This window comes from Vidua chalybeata, chromosome 6, assembly GCF_026979565.1.
Source record: "Vidua chalybeata isolate OUT-0048 chromosome 6, bVidCha1 merged haplotype, whole genome shotgun sequence".
Lineage (NCBI taxonomy): Eukaryota > Metazoa > Chordata > Aves > Passeriformes > Viduidae > Vidua > Vidua chalybeata.
Window position 1 is genome coordinate 970,678 of NC_071535.1, and position 14,242 is coordinate 984,919.

Genomic DNA, 14,242 nt, shown 5'->3' on the forward strand with positions numbered 1-14,242 from the left:
CCCTGTCACTTTTCCCCGCTGTCCAGATGCAGAATTCCCTGAGGTCCCTGCGGAACAGCGCGGCCAAGAAGAGGGCAAAGCTGAGCAGCAGCATCGCCGAGCTGGAGAGCCCCGACTCGGCCGTGAAACTGGAATTCTCCGGGGACTGCCCCTCCCAGGGCTCGTCCCCCGGCGCCGCCTCCACCGGCGAGAGTGGAATTTCCAGCCTGGAGTCCCCCGTGGCCACGCTGCCCCCCAGGAGGAGAGTGATGTGAGTGTCACCTGGTGTCACCTCAGCCTGGAAATCCCCGCACAGCCGTCGTTAAATCATGACGTTAACTGCTGCGTGTTTTATGTAGGATTGCTTGCTTAATGATTCACTTTCTATGTGGATTATGTTTCTCTCTAAAAAGACAAGAGCTGCTAAATGACATTATTCTATTTTTTTCTGGCTTCTAACGTGAAGCTGCAGTAGGCCAGGGCAGGGAGGCAGTAAATATTTGATACATTCCCTGGCACTGCAGGAACATTGCCAGAGCTAAACAGGGGAGTGAGGAGGAAGGATAAGTTTGGGTTACTACGGCCTGGAAATTGAATTGGCTTTGTTGAGAAGAGGAAGACAATGCAGATGTTTCTTAATGTGGATCAAGAGCTGGTTCCATTTATTCCTGAGAGATAATTGTGAATTTAAAATGCCTTCCCAGAGCTCTTCTGAATAGAAATTGGGTGGTGACAAATGCTGCTCTGATTGGAAAGGGCAGCAACCCAGTTGGTTTTGAGCAGTATAAGCTATTGTTTAATGAAATAAAAAGAGTTTTGAGGAATTTTGCAAATTTTCCAGTCCAAAATCTCCTCTCTGCTCTAAGAGCCCATGATGAAGCTCTTAGTAGCTCTGCTCTGAAGATATTTTTGTGTGTACTAAAAGCATCTTTTATAGACTCAGAGAATCCCAGAGTGGTTTGGGTTGGAAGGGACCTGAAAAATCACCTAATTCCAGCCCTGTCATGAGCAGGGAATCTTCCATAGAACTGACACAGAACTGCATTAACAATAGAAAGCAAAACAGGGAACGTAAAAACCAAAGGGATTTGAGGCAGGAGCCTGCAGTGATTCACAAACAGAAGTTTTTCAGTTGTGCAGCCCAGAACTAATTTATATTCACATCCCTTCCCTGTGTGCATTACTGCTGAATCACATTTTTAAAAATAATCTTTAAAATCCCACATTCAAATGCTGAAATCCTTCAGAAGTGAAGTGGAAGCCTGGGTGTGCTGGTTTGGGCTGAGCCATGCTCTGTACAACATTGCCATGTCCATTATCCAGTGCTTGGTATTTCAGTGCCTCCTCAGCCAGAGGAGTTCTGAACCAGCCAGGAGGAGAGGGGACACCTGGCAGGCACCCTGAGTCCATCCCAGGTGACACTGAAAGCCTTGGAATGCTCAGAAAGATGCCAGGGATCAGCTCAGGGGGTTTGTGAGCACTGGCACAAACTGGCATTGCCTGTTGCCAAAATCTGTGGCTGGGCAGCAGGAGTGGGGGTTTTGGGGTGTTTGCTTTGGGAAGGGTTTTGTTTGTCTGCTGATAAACTGCCATGGGTGGTGGGGTACAGGAATTAGGGACATTCCTGGAGCATGGGGCTCACCTTGGAGCTTAAAAGAGTCTTTAGTTGTGGGTATTGCACTGGCTCTGGGTTCTGTCTTTCATATCCAGAGAATCATTTGAAATTTTGAATCATTTAGAAGTTGTTCTTGTAGATAAGAGCATTTTCCTGGTGAACGTCTCTGCTGGCCACTGAGCTGGGAATAGCTCATCCCCGTTGTGGCAGGAGGATTTGGTCACTCTCCTTGGCCAGGTTGGAACCAGCACCATCAATCCCCAGGCCAAACAATTCTTTACTTTATGGGTGTATCCTAAATTTAGTCCTATTGTAAGGTTTCCTCATAAGGGTTTTCTTGAGGGTGTTCTTCACAATGGACCTGCTCATCAAATAATTCCCACTGAATTCTGTTCCTGCTCAGTGTGAACATTTGTGGGAATACTGGAAATAGTGGAAATAGTTTTGCCATGGGGAAACTGAAATCTGTTGTTGTTTTTGGCTGGACTTTGACTGTTGTGCAGAATTGCACCTGTAAAATGCGTTTATCTGAACAGGTCAGACACTTTTCCAGCACTTGGCAGCAAATCCCATCCTGCAAAAGTATCTCCAGCAAGGCCCAGAGCCACAGAGGGGGCAGAGCATCCCCCCAGCACAGGTATGTTCCTGTCAGTACTCACCTGAGGGACCAGAGTGCCCCTTGGTGTGGGCAGTGAGCCCACATCCCCCAGCTCTTAACAAAGGGAACTTCCAGCTGCTCTGGGGCCAAACTGGCATTTCAGGGTGCTCAGGTGAGGAGTTGCAAGCAGCTCATTTCCTGTGGGAATTGAGGTGAAGTGCTGCTGGTGTGTTTCACCCTCCCAGGGCAGTACAGGCCCCTGAACTCTGGGGGATTATTGGTGTTTAATCAGTTTTGGTTCTACTGGATGGAGGAAAGGAGCTGCAGGAGCTGTGTCCCTCCATGCCTTGTCCCCAGTCCCTCTGCAGCTCTCCTGGAGCCCCTCCAGAGCCTGGAGCTCTGAGCTCTCCCTGGAGCCTTCTCCTCTCCAGGGGAGCATTCCCAGCCTGGCTCCAGGCTCCTGTCAGTGGGATGTGAACATCCTTCAGATCCTGCTGGCTTCAGTAACCTGGCAACACCCTGGTTCAGGAAAGGGATCAGTTCAGATGTGGGGTGACATTTTAGGAGGATGAAAGACATCCCAAAGCATGACCAGCATGACTGACAGCGAGTGCTCTTTGTGCTTTCAGGCCCTGCAGAGTCAGTGCCTGGTTTTGCACCAAAGAACGATCTGGGTTTCACTTCTGAAGACGTTGCTGTTGTTGGCAAAGGTACTACAGACCCCAAATCATCCCCTGTGTCTCTTTGAGTTATGAAATGAGGGAAAATGTGCCTTTGTAGAGTGGGAAAAGAACAAAAAGATCTGTACAATATTTTAGATCATTCACAATCCCCAGTTCAATGGGAGTACAAAGAATTATGTCTGAAAGTGTTGCAGTTCCTGGATGGAAGTTCCAGTGGTGGCACCTCTGGAATGAGATGGTTTGATGTCCCTTCCATCCCAAAGCAGTCTGTGACCTCGTGTTCTGCCCTCCAGGTGTTTTTGGGAGCCCTCCTGCCCCAGCTCCCAGCCAGTCCATGCCCTGTGTGGCCAATGGGGATGCCCAGGGTGCCAGGGAGGGGGCAGAGGCAGCCCCAGGGAGAAGCTTCCAGCAGGACAGCCCTTCCCATTGCCATTCCCATGCAGGGGATGAAGGAGAGGTAAGAACTGCACAGCCTGGTGCCTTCTCACCCTGGGGGTGTGGGGGTGAAGCCAGCCCTGCTCAGTCACAGTCTGTTTTGGGGCAGCAGGAGTTTGACTGGAACAGCCAAAGCCTTGGAGCTGCTGCTCCTGCTTTTCTTTTGGTGCCACCTGGATGGCAAATGGATGTGCCAGGAGCTTCCCGCCGTGCTCAGATCCCTGGAGAAGGGCTGCAGGAAGGAGTGGAGCTGGGAAATGCCCTCCCTGACTCCCACAGCACAAGCAGATGTGGAGGGAGGGATCGGCTGGGTTGAGCAGGTCTGGTTTTCCCCAGGGATGAATTAATCCAGTTCCAATCAGAAGTTTTTCTTTAAAACCTTCCTGAATATTTGGCCATAATCTGGTCTGAGGAGTGGTGCTATTTGTTAAAAATTATTTGCAAATGTAAATGGAGCAAGATTTGTCTGAGTGAAATGTGATACAAAGTCAGAAAACATTGAAATGGAACTCCTTCTGCAAGCCTTCAAAATAACATTTGAAGAATACTGATACTTGAAGTTAATGATCAACAGTGTCTTAATTTTCTGATTTCCCCGGAACATGTGAACCCTTGGCAGGATCAGAATCAAATGAGTAAATTGATTAAATTTATTAAACTGAACTTAAATTTATCTGGATTAAATTTATTTGCTGAGTTTTCCACGGCACAAAAGGTGTCATAAACACAGGAGAGAGAAGGGTCAGATCAGGGAAAATCCTGCTTTTCCATGCTGACCTTGGCCAGCATCAGGAAGTGGGGAATCAATTCTGGGGTAACTTATGCATGATTTTTTTTTTTTTTTTTGCAGATAAAAGTGACCTTGTCAAAATCTGCTCAGGAGAAGCTGAGGAGGAAGAGGAAAGAAGACAAAGAACACAGCCATAAAGAGCAGCAGGAAGGCAAAGACGTGGAAGGGAAGGAAGAATTCCCTTGGGAAAGGATTAGACTGAGTATGAGTGAACCAGAGAAACTCACAGCAGAAAGTGAGGATGAGGCTTTGTCTTAAATGAATATTCCCTGTTCAATGCTGCTGAAATGGAAATTGGGGCTGGTAATACTGGGTTTTAACTTGGTTCTGATTGGTTTTATTGTCCTTTGGACATTTCCTTCTTTCCTAGGGTTTAATCTCTGTGGGGATTTATTGACATCACCAAGAAATGGATCTTTGTCCTTAGAAAATGTGGCCTTGAACCCTTCCCTGAAAAGAACATCCAGTTTGAAGAGGTCAAAGTGTTCATCCTTGCTAGATTCTGGTAAGCTGGGGCAGTAAACTCTTGAAATATTTGTGCAGTGGAGTGGGACAGTTCCAAAATACAATTTATTTGTGCAGTGGACAGTCCTGAGGTGCTCTGGAAGATCAGTTCTGTGGGGCTGGGGCTGGAGGGGATTTAATTCCTCGTTGGGGATTCATTTGATCATTTTTCATCTAGAATCTGTTAGGGAGATTCATGAGACATCAGAGGGTTTTAGTTTGATCAGGATCTGAAATGATGCAATGCATTAACAGCAAACTGACTCCCTCCTGTCCCCAGAACCCCTTTTGGCACTGAATTGCCTTTAAAATAACCAGTAGGAAAATGCTAAGAGTAGAAGCTCCTGCTGATGGTGCTCGAAGGTGGCCAGAATTTGTCTAGTGTCTCTTCAAGGTTTATGATGTTATTAGCACACTGTGCATCTGTTTTTACATTAAACAACCACTACCTTTGTGTTTGTGACTCTTAAAAGTGAAGGTTGTGTGCCAAATTGAATTTACTTGAATGAAACTCTGATTGAGGCTGCCCCTGGATCCCTGGACGTGTCCAAGGCCAGGGCTTGGCCTGGCATGGTGGTGATGCCTGAGGCTCCCTGGAGCAGAGGCTGGACAGAGTTAAAGAATAAAGCAGGGATTTATTAAAAGCCCTCCCAGGACACACCTTGGGCAGTGCAGGAGCCCGGCCAGGGCTGCACCCAAGATGGACCCTGGCTCAGGAGTTTCCACACTTTTATAAGCTTTGGTCCCTTTCCACCCTGGGGTTCAGTGCCCAATCCCAGCTCCAGGTGCTGCAGTCCCACCCTGCCAGGCTGCTCTCCTCCATTCCCTGCTGGTTGCACTTTTGGGGCTGGAGCTGCAGCGCTGTCCTTGGTTCTGGGCTGGAGAAGGATTGCTGTGTGTGCCTGGGCTGTGAGGAGAGCTGCTGGCCCTGTGTGTGCAGTTCAGAGTCACACAGCAGAGCAGTGCAGAGCCTGGCAAACATGAGAGCTCAAAGTGAAGGCAGCAGTGGAAGGGTTCCCTGCCCAGGGATGGATTTCAGCTCCCTGCAGCCCAGACTCTGCACTGTGTGTCCCGTGCGAGCCCCGTTCCCTGGAGCAGCACTTGGTGCCTCCGTCTCGTTCCGTGGCTGGCTGCAGCTGGCACAGCCACATGTGGTGTGTCCTGTGTCCCATGTCACTTGTGGTGTGTCCTGTGTCACTGGTGGTGTGTCCTGTGTCCTGTGTCACCGGTGGTGTGTCCTGTGTCAATGTCACTTGTGGTGTGTCCTGTGTCACTGGTGGTGTGTCCTGTGTCAGTGTCACTGATGGTGTGTCCTGTGTCCCATGTCACTGATGGTGTGTCCTGTGTCCCATGTCACTGGTGGTGTGTCCTGTGTCACTGATGGTGTGTCCTGTGTCACTGGTGGTGTGTCCTGTGTCAATGTCACTGGTGGTGTGTCCTGTGTCACCGATGGTGTGTCCTGTGTCCCATGTCACTGATGGTGTGTCCTGTGTCCCATGTCACTGGTGGTGTGTCCCCTGTCCCTGTCCCTGACAGCGTGTCCCCTGTCCTTGTCACTGACAACGTGTTTCCTGTCCCTGCGTGTCCCTGTCCCTGTCCCTGACGGCATATCCCTGTCCCTGTCCCCGTCCCTGTCCCTGTCCCTGCTGACGTGTCCCTGTCCCTGCCGACGTGTCCCTGTCCCTGATGGCGTGTCCCTGTCCCTATCCCTGATGGCGTGTCCCTGTCCCTGTCCCCGTCCCTGTCCCTGACGGGTGTCCCTGTCCCTATCCCTGTCCCTGTCCCTGACGGGTGTTCCTGTCCCTGTCCCTGCCGGCGTGTTCCTGTCCCTGTCCCTGATGGGTGTCCCTGTCCCTGTCCCTGACGGGTGTCCCTGTCCCTATCCCTGTCCCTGTCCCTGACGGGTGTTCCTGTCCCTGTCCCTGCCGGCGTGTTCCTGTCCCTGTCCCTGATGGGTGTCCCTGTCCCTGTCCCTGACGGGTGTCCCTGTCCCTATCCCTGTCCCTGTCCCTGACGGGTGTCCCTGTCCCTATCCCTGTCCCTGTCCCTGCCGGCGTGTTCCTGTCCCTGTCCCTGACGGGTGTCCCTGTCCCTGTCCCTGACGGGTGTCCCTGTCCCTATCCCTGTCCCTGTCCCTGACGGGTGTCCCTGTCCCTATCCCTGTCCCTGTCCCTGACGACGTGTCCCTGTCCCTGCCGGCGTGTTCCTGTCCCTGTCCCTGACGGGTGTCCCTATCCCTGTCCCTGTCCCTGACGGGTGTCCCTGTCCCCAGAGGAGCCGTGCCCGCCGCGGGGCCGCTGCCGGGAGCCGCCGGTGACGCAGAGCCCCGAGGTGCTGGACCCCGCCGAGCTGCTGCCCTTCCCCCGGCCTGAGCCCGCGCTGGCAGCGGCGCTGGCGCTGCTGGCTGACCACGACTGGTGCGTGACGGGGCTGGGCAGGGCGGGCAGGGCAGGGGTGACACAACGAGGGGACGCGGCCTCAAGCTAGGGAAGGTACAGGTTGGATATCAGGAAAAAAACTTTTCACCCAAAGAATAATAAAGTTCTGGAATTGTCTTCCCAGGGAGGTGGTGGAATCCCCATCTCTGGATGTGTTTAAAAAAAGACTGGACGTGGCACTTGTCTATAGTCTAGCTGAGCTGTCAGGGCATGGGTTGGACTTGATGATCTTGGAGGTCTCTGCCAACCTCATTGTTCTGTGATTCTGTGATTCTGAGACCTTGCTGTAAAACACAGCAAAACAGCAAAAATAGCCAGGGAGACTGAGTGAGAGAAGAGAAAAATGGCAGAGGGTGGGAAATGGATTTGTAGAGAATTTTTAAAGCTTGACAGATGGTTTACATGGTATGTGTTTTTTATGTAAACAAATACGTACTATGTAAATGGTTTAAAAATAAATGGTTTTAAAAATAAAATTTTTAAAGCACTTCTCAGTTCACCCATCTCTGGGTCAGAAAATGACTAAATCCAACAGGGGGGTTCAGTCAAGTCTGAGATTAAATAAGCATTGTAAATTAGGACTGGGAACTGGGCTGTCAGAGGCTTGGAGAGTCTGAGTTGAAGGGCTGGAGAGGCACCACCAACACCTTCCTGGTGCTCTGTGTGGAATCAGCAGCCCAGCCTTGGTGCTCTGTGTGGAATCAGCAGCCCAGCCTTGGTGCTCTGTGTGGAATTAGCAGCTCCTTTAGGTGCTCTCTGTGGCATTAGCAGCTCATCCTTGGTGCTTTGTGTGGAATAAAAGCATCTCTTCGGTGTTCCACGACTTGGGATGTGCTTAGGGAGCTGCTGCCTTCAGTCTGGGGAGGAAATAGATCCTCTAAGGGCCACTGGTGCCAGCTGTGAACAGAACCGTGGGACTCTGCAGAGAGGCTGCAGTGCTGGAACAGTCCCACAGGAAAAGACAGATTTGCCTGGAAGGAGTTTCCTGCATTATTTCTTGGCTGGCAGGGTGGGCAGGCCCTTGCACAGGGTGCCCAGAGCAGCTGTGGCTGCCCCTGGATCCCTGGCAGTGCCCAAGGCCAGGCTGGACACTGGCACAGTGGGAGGTGTCCCTGCCATGGCAGGGGTGGCACTGGGTGGGCTTTGAGGTCCTTTTGAACCCAAACAATTCTGGGAGTATTTCTCATTGCTTTATTTTACTAATTTGTTTGCTATTTGGTTCCTTAGAATTTCAGATTTCGTTGAATATTTTAATGAAACTTGACAAATGGATGGAATTTAAATATTATTTTTTCACACAGGGAGAAGAAAATTGAAGGTCTGAACTTTGTCAGGTGCTTGTCTGCCTACCATGCCCCTATTCTGACTGCAAAGCTCCACGAAACAACTCTGGCTGTGGCTCAAGAGGTTAAATTTTCCTATCAGAATATTCCACTGGCTCTCTGTGTGTATATATGTATTTTACAGCTCTCTGAAGTGATTTATGCTCACCTCTGGTGAGTTTTCCTCAACTGGACTGTCTCAAGGATGATTTGAGACTCAGAGGCTGAGAAAATGTAGATTTTAACTTTATAACATTTTTGTGAGTGTGTATTTTAATTCTCACCCATTGTGAATCAAGTTAGAAATGTGTTTCTCAGTTGCTTGTAACGTTACTTAAAAATTACAAAGGGCAAACATGAATATTTATTTTAAAGTCTCTCTGATAAACATTATTCATTGTTTTTTGGGTTTTTCCTGTGTGCAGGTCAAGAATTTACGCTCAGGTGTTTCTCGAGCTGCTGTGGTCTGTTTAGGGGATTTGTTCACCCACCTGAAAAAGAGCATGGATCAAGAACTAGATAATGCAGTAAAAGTCCTTTTGCACAAAGCTGGGGAATCCAACACTTTTATAAGGGAAGAGGTAGACAAGGCACTGAAGGCCATGGTTAATAATGTGACTCCAGCACGTGCACTTTGTTCTCTTATAAATGGAGGGCAAAGGTAATTCCTATAAAGACTTTATAAAGAATATTGTGAATAGAATAAATTTATCAAATGTAGGCTTTTTAACATGGAATCAGAGTACAGTAGGCAGAAATTTGAAAACCAGTAAATCAGCTGTGCTAAACCTCTACCCAGGGCAATGTTTGTTGGCATAAATTGAATTAAAGCCCCTCTGTTCCTTTCTGTGCATTGTGTAAGAGGTTGGCTGTTGATTTTGGAGCTTGGTGTATTTTCTGGCTGTTTTGCACCACTTCAGTGATTTTATTTGCTGTTACTGTATATTCTTGGGGAGCTTGTTTTGCTTTGCCTGGTAAAGCTGACATAATGTTCTTTCTTTTCCTCCTTTGCTCTGCAGTCAGTTCCTGCCTTGGCCAGTTTTCAGCACCCCTCTTTATTTAGAAAACTGATTTATAACTTACAGTTCTCTAGCTGCATCTATCTTGCTTGATTCCTCCTCTCTAGGCTGAGCCTTTGTGTCTGCATTTTGATTTCCTTCTCAGTGCTGTGGCCATTCTTTTCTGGAGTCAATTCCATTCTTTCCCTGGCCCTGTTCAGTCTGTTTTCCTTTTCCATCCTCGTTCACTGCTCACCACATCTGAGCTGGGTGCTTCCCCTCCTCTCTGCCACCCTTTGGTGACATTTCTCAGGCTCCATTTCCCTTCATGACACATTTCAGGTGCTCCATTCAAAATCTCTCCACAGATTTCCTGCACAGCTCCAATCCTCAGAGTTAGTCTTGACTGACTCTGTTTCCTGGGCAGCTGGTTGTTGGGGGATACATGGATTCTGTCTCCTGACAGCTCTACTGCAGTTTCCTGCTCTTTAAACTGAAAGGCAAAAATCAGCCTTGGGATTTCCATTCTTTATGAATTACTGGGATTCAGACTGACTTGGGATGGATGTCCCACCCCTGGAAGTGTCCAAGGCCAGGCTGGGGATAGGGGAAGGTGTCCCTGCCCGTGGATTTATGGTCCCTCCCAACCCAAACCAGGCTGATTCCATGACTTTGTGACTTCAGTAACTGCCCACGGCTTTCATTCAGCAGCAAGGGCAAGTGCCCTGTTTGGGTTCTCCCTTCTTGGCCTCAGAGCCCCCTGGCCCTCCTGGTCAGAGCTGTCCCTGTCAGATGTCCCCACTTTCCCTGGCAGATTCAAACTCACCTGCTGAGGGGTTTTCTGTAGGGATTTGCCCCCTCCAGTTTGTGAGTTTGTAGGTTTTCTGCTATCTAAGGCATGAGAATGAAGCTGAATACAGCCTTTGGGCACAGATTAATCTGTTCACAGCTCAGACTTTCCTAATTTGTGGAGTACAGGGTGTTTTTAGTGGATAACACATCAGGGCATGGCCCAAAGGTGCAGCTTTTCTAGGCCTGGCTTCAGGCAGCTCTGGCCATGTCAGCAGGAAAGCTCCTGGGGCACAGAGCAGCTCCAGCTCCAGAGGCTGTGACCAGCAATATGGAATTGTCCTTCAAAGGGGAAATTTGTGTCTCAGCAGGAACTGAAAAGGATTGTTTGACACAACTGTAATTCCACAAGGGATGTTCTCTCTAAGTTGAGCTGAGTTGCTTAAATTCACCACACATTAATCCTTCAATTATGGTGTCACTGACAATTCATGAGACCTCTTAAAATGTACCTGGCTTCTGCTCAGCTCCTGTCAAGCCCTCTGTGATCATGACTCTCATGCTGGCAACCCTGACTAGACAGAAATACTGATTCTTCATCAGCTCCAAAGTCGGGTTTGACTTTACCAACAAGAATAATTCTTGTTATTATATAAAAAAAGTGGGAGGTGTCCCTGCCCATGGCAGGGGTTGGAACAAGATGAGCTGTAAGGTCCCTTCCCTGGGATTCTGTGAGTGGATTCATGATCCAAGAGCGTGATTCCAGGGATGGAGCTGAGAGTGATTTTACTTCAGGAATTTTAAAATCCCGATTCTTATGGGACTGTGTTTATCTCCAAGGTGTTGTGTGCACACAAATGTTTTCCAGCTGTTTCCATGAGCAGGGCCTTGTTTGCTTCATGGAGTGAGGTCTCTCAGCCTTTCAGTTCTTGTTTTCCCCTTGAAAGTGCAGCAGGAGTTACAAATTGTCCTCCAAGTAGCATTTTTAATCCAAATATAAAATTGGAGACATTAGAGTTTGCAGGATTTTGTTCTTGAGCACAAGTGGGATCAGCAGGATTTAGATAAAAGGGTCATTTGCTGCACGAGTTTGAAGGCTGATTCTGGCTGTTCTCTCCTTTGCATCAGCACAGGTGTTTATTTTGTACAAAGAAGGGATCAGGAGACTCCTGCAGGATCTTTAGAAGTCGATTGAACGCTGCTTTAGTCAATTTTACAGTGATACCAAGTGCCCAGGATGTGTCTCTGAGCACAGGAACTGGTTTTTCATAGGGCTCATTGAAAGAACACTCATACACTTTGCAAAATAAAATTACCTGAAGGAAAGCTAGAACTGAAATTCTAAACCCCCCCCTGCCTGTATCCAACAAGAACAATTGTAGTGGAAGGTGTCCCTGGGGATGTGCCTGGCGGCGCCTTCCAGCGCAGCCCCCGGGGATGCCGAGGTTGCAGGGCTTAGTCTGGCTGGCAGGGGGGTGGGTGCTGTGAGCAGCCCCTGCAGGGGCTGTCCCTCAGGCCTGTTTCCCTCCCCAGCCACCTGCACTCGGCCGTGAGGAGGTGCACAGCCCAGCACCTGGGGGACATCGTGGAGCGCATGGGCCCCGAGCGCGTCCTGGCCGGCGGCCGGCCCGTGGCTGAGCGGCTGCTCCCTGCCATTGCCAGGTTTGCCCAGGACAGCTCGCAGCAAACACGGTGAGTGTTCCCTGGGGACAGCCCCCTGCCTCTGGGCTCTGCCCTCGGGACAGGCTCGGCTCCGGGGGAAGAGACCCTGGGGAGCAGTAAGGGTTGGAAGAGGCCTGGAGCACCCTGGGCTAGTGGAAGGTGTCCCTGCCCGTGGCACAGGTGGGAGGGGATGGGATTGAAGGTCCCTTCCAAACAAACCCTTGAGTGCAGCTGTTATCCCAGCACTGTTGGGATAGTGCCTGTGGCAGGAATCAGCTGGATACCTCCCACACAGCCTGGCTGGAGGAGAGGGGCTCACAGGATGTGCTGTGCTGGGCAAAGAGGTGATGGAGCCACACAGGGAATGCTGGCTCTGGAATCCACACCTGGGGCTGATCCGTGTCTCAGGCTGACAGGGCTGGACCACCCTGGTTACAGCCAGCAGAACTGGAAGGCTGTTCTCATTAATTTGGTCAGTTAATTAAAGTGATCCTTGAGCACATCCTCTGGGGGAGGACAGAAAGGGGGGTCAGCAATCTTAGAGTCATGGAACCACTGAGGTTGGAAAAGACCTCCAATAACAGTGACTGGGCACTCCAAACTCCCTGGGCAGTGCCAAGGCCTGAGCCCCCTTTCCATGGGGAAATTCCTGCTGCTGCCCACCCTGAGCCTGCCCTGGCCCAGCCTGAGGCCGTTCCCTCTCCTCCTGTCCCTGTTCCCTGGAGCAGAGCCCGACCCCCCCGGCTGTCCCCTCCTGGCAGGAGCTGTGCAGAGCCACAAGGTCCCCCCTGAGCCTCCTTTGCTCCAGGCTCAGCCCCTTCCCAGCTCCCTCAGGAATTCTCCAGACCCTTCCCAGCTCCTTTCCCTTCCCTGGGCACAATCTCCCTTTCCATTTTGGAATCACACACCCGGAATGACAAAGCCAGGTGACAGAGTGACGAAGGCAGTCCCTGTTCCTGGATGTCCTGGTGCTCTCCCTGCAGGTACTACGGGCGGAGGATGCTCTTCAGCATGATGGATCATCCTGACTTGGATAAAACCCTGGAGAAGTTTGTGCCAGCCAAGGATTTGCCTTACATCAAGGAAACTGTTGGCAGCCTACGAGAGAAGGTGTGTGGGAAAGCTCTTGTAGCACCTGGGGCAGGTGGAGGTGTCCTGGGGGCTGTTGGGTGTAGACAATTCCAGCAGCGCAGCCACAATAATTCCCTGTGGTTCCCTCGTTCCATGAATTCCTGCTGTACCTTTGTGCAGGGCCTGGGGGAGATGCCCTTGGATACACCCTCAGCCAAAGGGAGGCGTTCCCAGACTGGAAATGTTGGACATTTGAGGTCGTCCTCTACTTGCAGAGATGCTCCCATCATCCCGGACAGGTAATGAGCTCCAGTGCTTATCCTGTGAGGAACCTGGCCAAGGAGGGAGCACAGAAACAGGGGAATTAAAAAGCTGGGGAAGTTAAACATCCCTCAAGGAAAAGGAAAGTCTTGGCCTGTTCCAGAGAAACTCTTAAATAGAGTAACCAGTTATATTAAAATGGTTTTGGCATTTTGAAGTTAATTTGTCTACTGACCATCTATGAAATACACTCAGTACACAAACCACGTGGGATTCACAGTACGGATCACAGAATCATGGAATGGTTTGGGTTGGAAGGGCCTCAAAGCCCACCCAGTGCCACCCCTGCCATGGCAGGGACACCTCCCACTGTCCCAGGCTGCTCCAAGCCCTGTCCAGCCAGGCCTGGGACACTTCAGGGATCCAGGGGCAGCCACAGCTGCTCTGGGATGTAGATCCAGTGGATCCATGTCAGCATCATCCCAGATGTTGCTGTTCAGACTCATGGAAAAACCATTCCTGGTTGGAGCCACAGCACAAATTACTCATTTGTACCCAACTGAGGACACCAAGGACTTAGTTTGTCCCTGGCTGGGAATGCTGGAGGGTTTGGATCATACTCTGACCACTTTTAGTTTTGTTTTATCTTCTTACAGGTTTTATGTTGACCTTTTTTAGGTTTTGGATATACAGCAGCAATTTTTGGGCTCAGATAGATATGAACACAATGACATTATGGATAACCCCAGGACATTCCACCCCTTCTTCCATATCATCTGATTGATGTCCAAATGAGTACATTTGAACTTTAAACACACATATCTAGACATTATACATATATATACACACACACATATATATTTACACACAAGTACAATTATTTCAGCGGTCACTGCCCCTCCAGGATATCCCAGGAAGTTCTGGTAGGACTGGAGCAGCCCATGGCAGTTAAATCATGCAGTGGGCAGTGACATTCAGCAGCCAGGGCTGCCCAGGCATTCCAACACTACAGGCTCTTCTCACCCAAATCAATCCCCCTGATGTACACAAGACATTTCTGCATCACCCACCGGGTGCAGCCAGGCCCCTGAGCAGAG

General features: G+C 50.0%; 1 protein-coding gene across 2 annotated transcripts in view; it reads left to right on the forward strand.

Moving 5' to 3' along the window:
• Positions 1-14,242, forward strand: part of TOGARAM1 (TOG array regulator of axonemal microtubules 1) — a 34,661-nt gene that overhangs the window by 10,954 nt on the left and 9,465 nt on the right. For both annotated transcript variants that reach the window (XM_053945181.1, XM_053945182.1), the window contains exons 6-17: positions 27-250; positions 2,131-2,231; positions 2,822-2,902; positions 3,169-3,332; positions 4,161-4,335; positions 4,471-4,605; positions 6,877-7,021; positions 8,344-8,449; positions 8,790-9,025; positions 11,685-11,843; positions 12,797-12,923; positions 13,065-13,183. In XM_053945181.1, the coding sequence (XP_053801156.1) occupies positions 27-250; positions 2,131-2,231; positions 2,822-2,902; positions 3,169-3,332; positions 4,161-4,335; positions 4,471-4,605; positions 6,877-7,021; positions 8,344-8,449; positions 8,790-9,025; positions 11,685-11,843; positions 12,797-12,923; positions 13,065-13,183 (1,772 nt within the window). The remainder of the gene's footprint in view (positions 1-26; positions 251-2,130; positions 2,232-2,821; positions 2,903-3,168; positions 3,333-4,160; positions 4,336-4,470; positions 4,606-6,876; positions 7,022-8,343; positions 8,450-8,789; positions 9,026-11,684; positions 11,844-12,796; positions 12,924-13,064; positions 13,184-14,242) is intronic.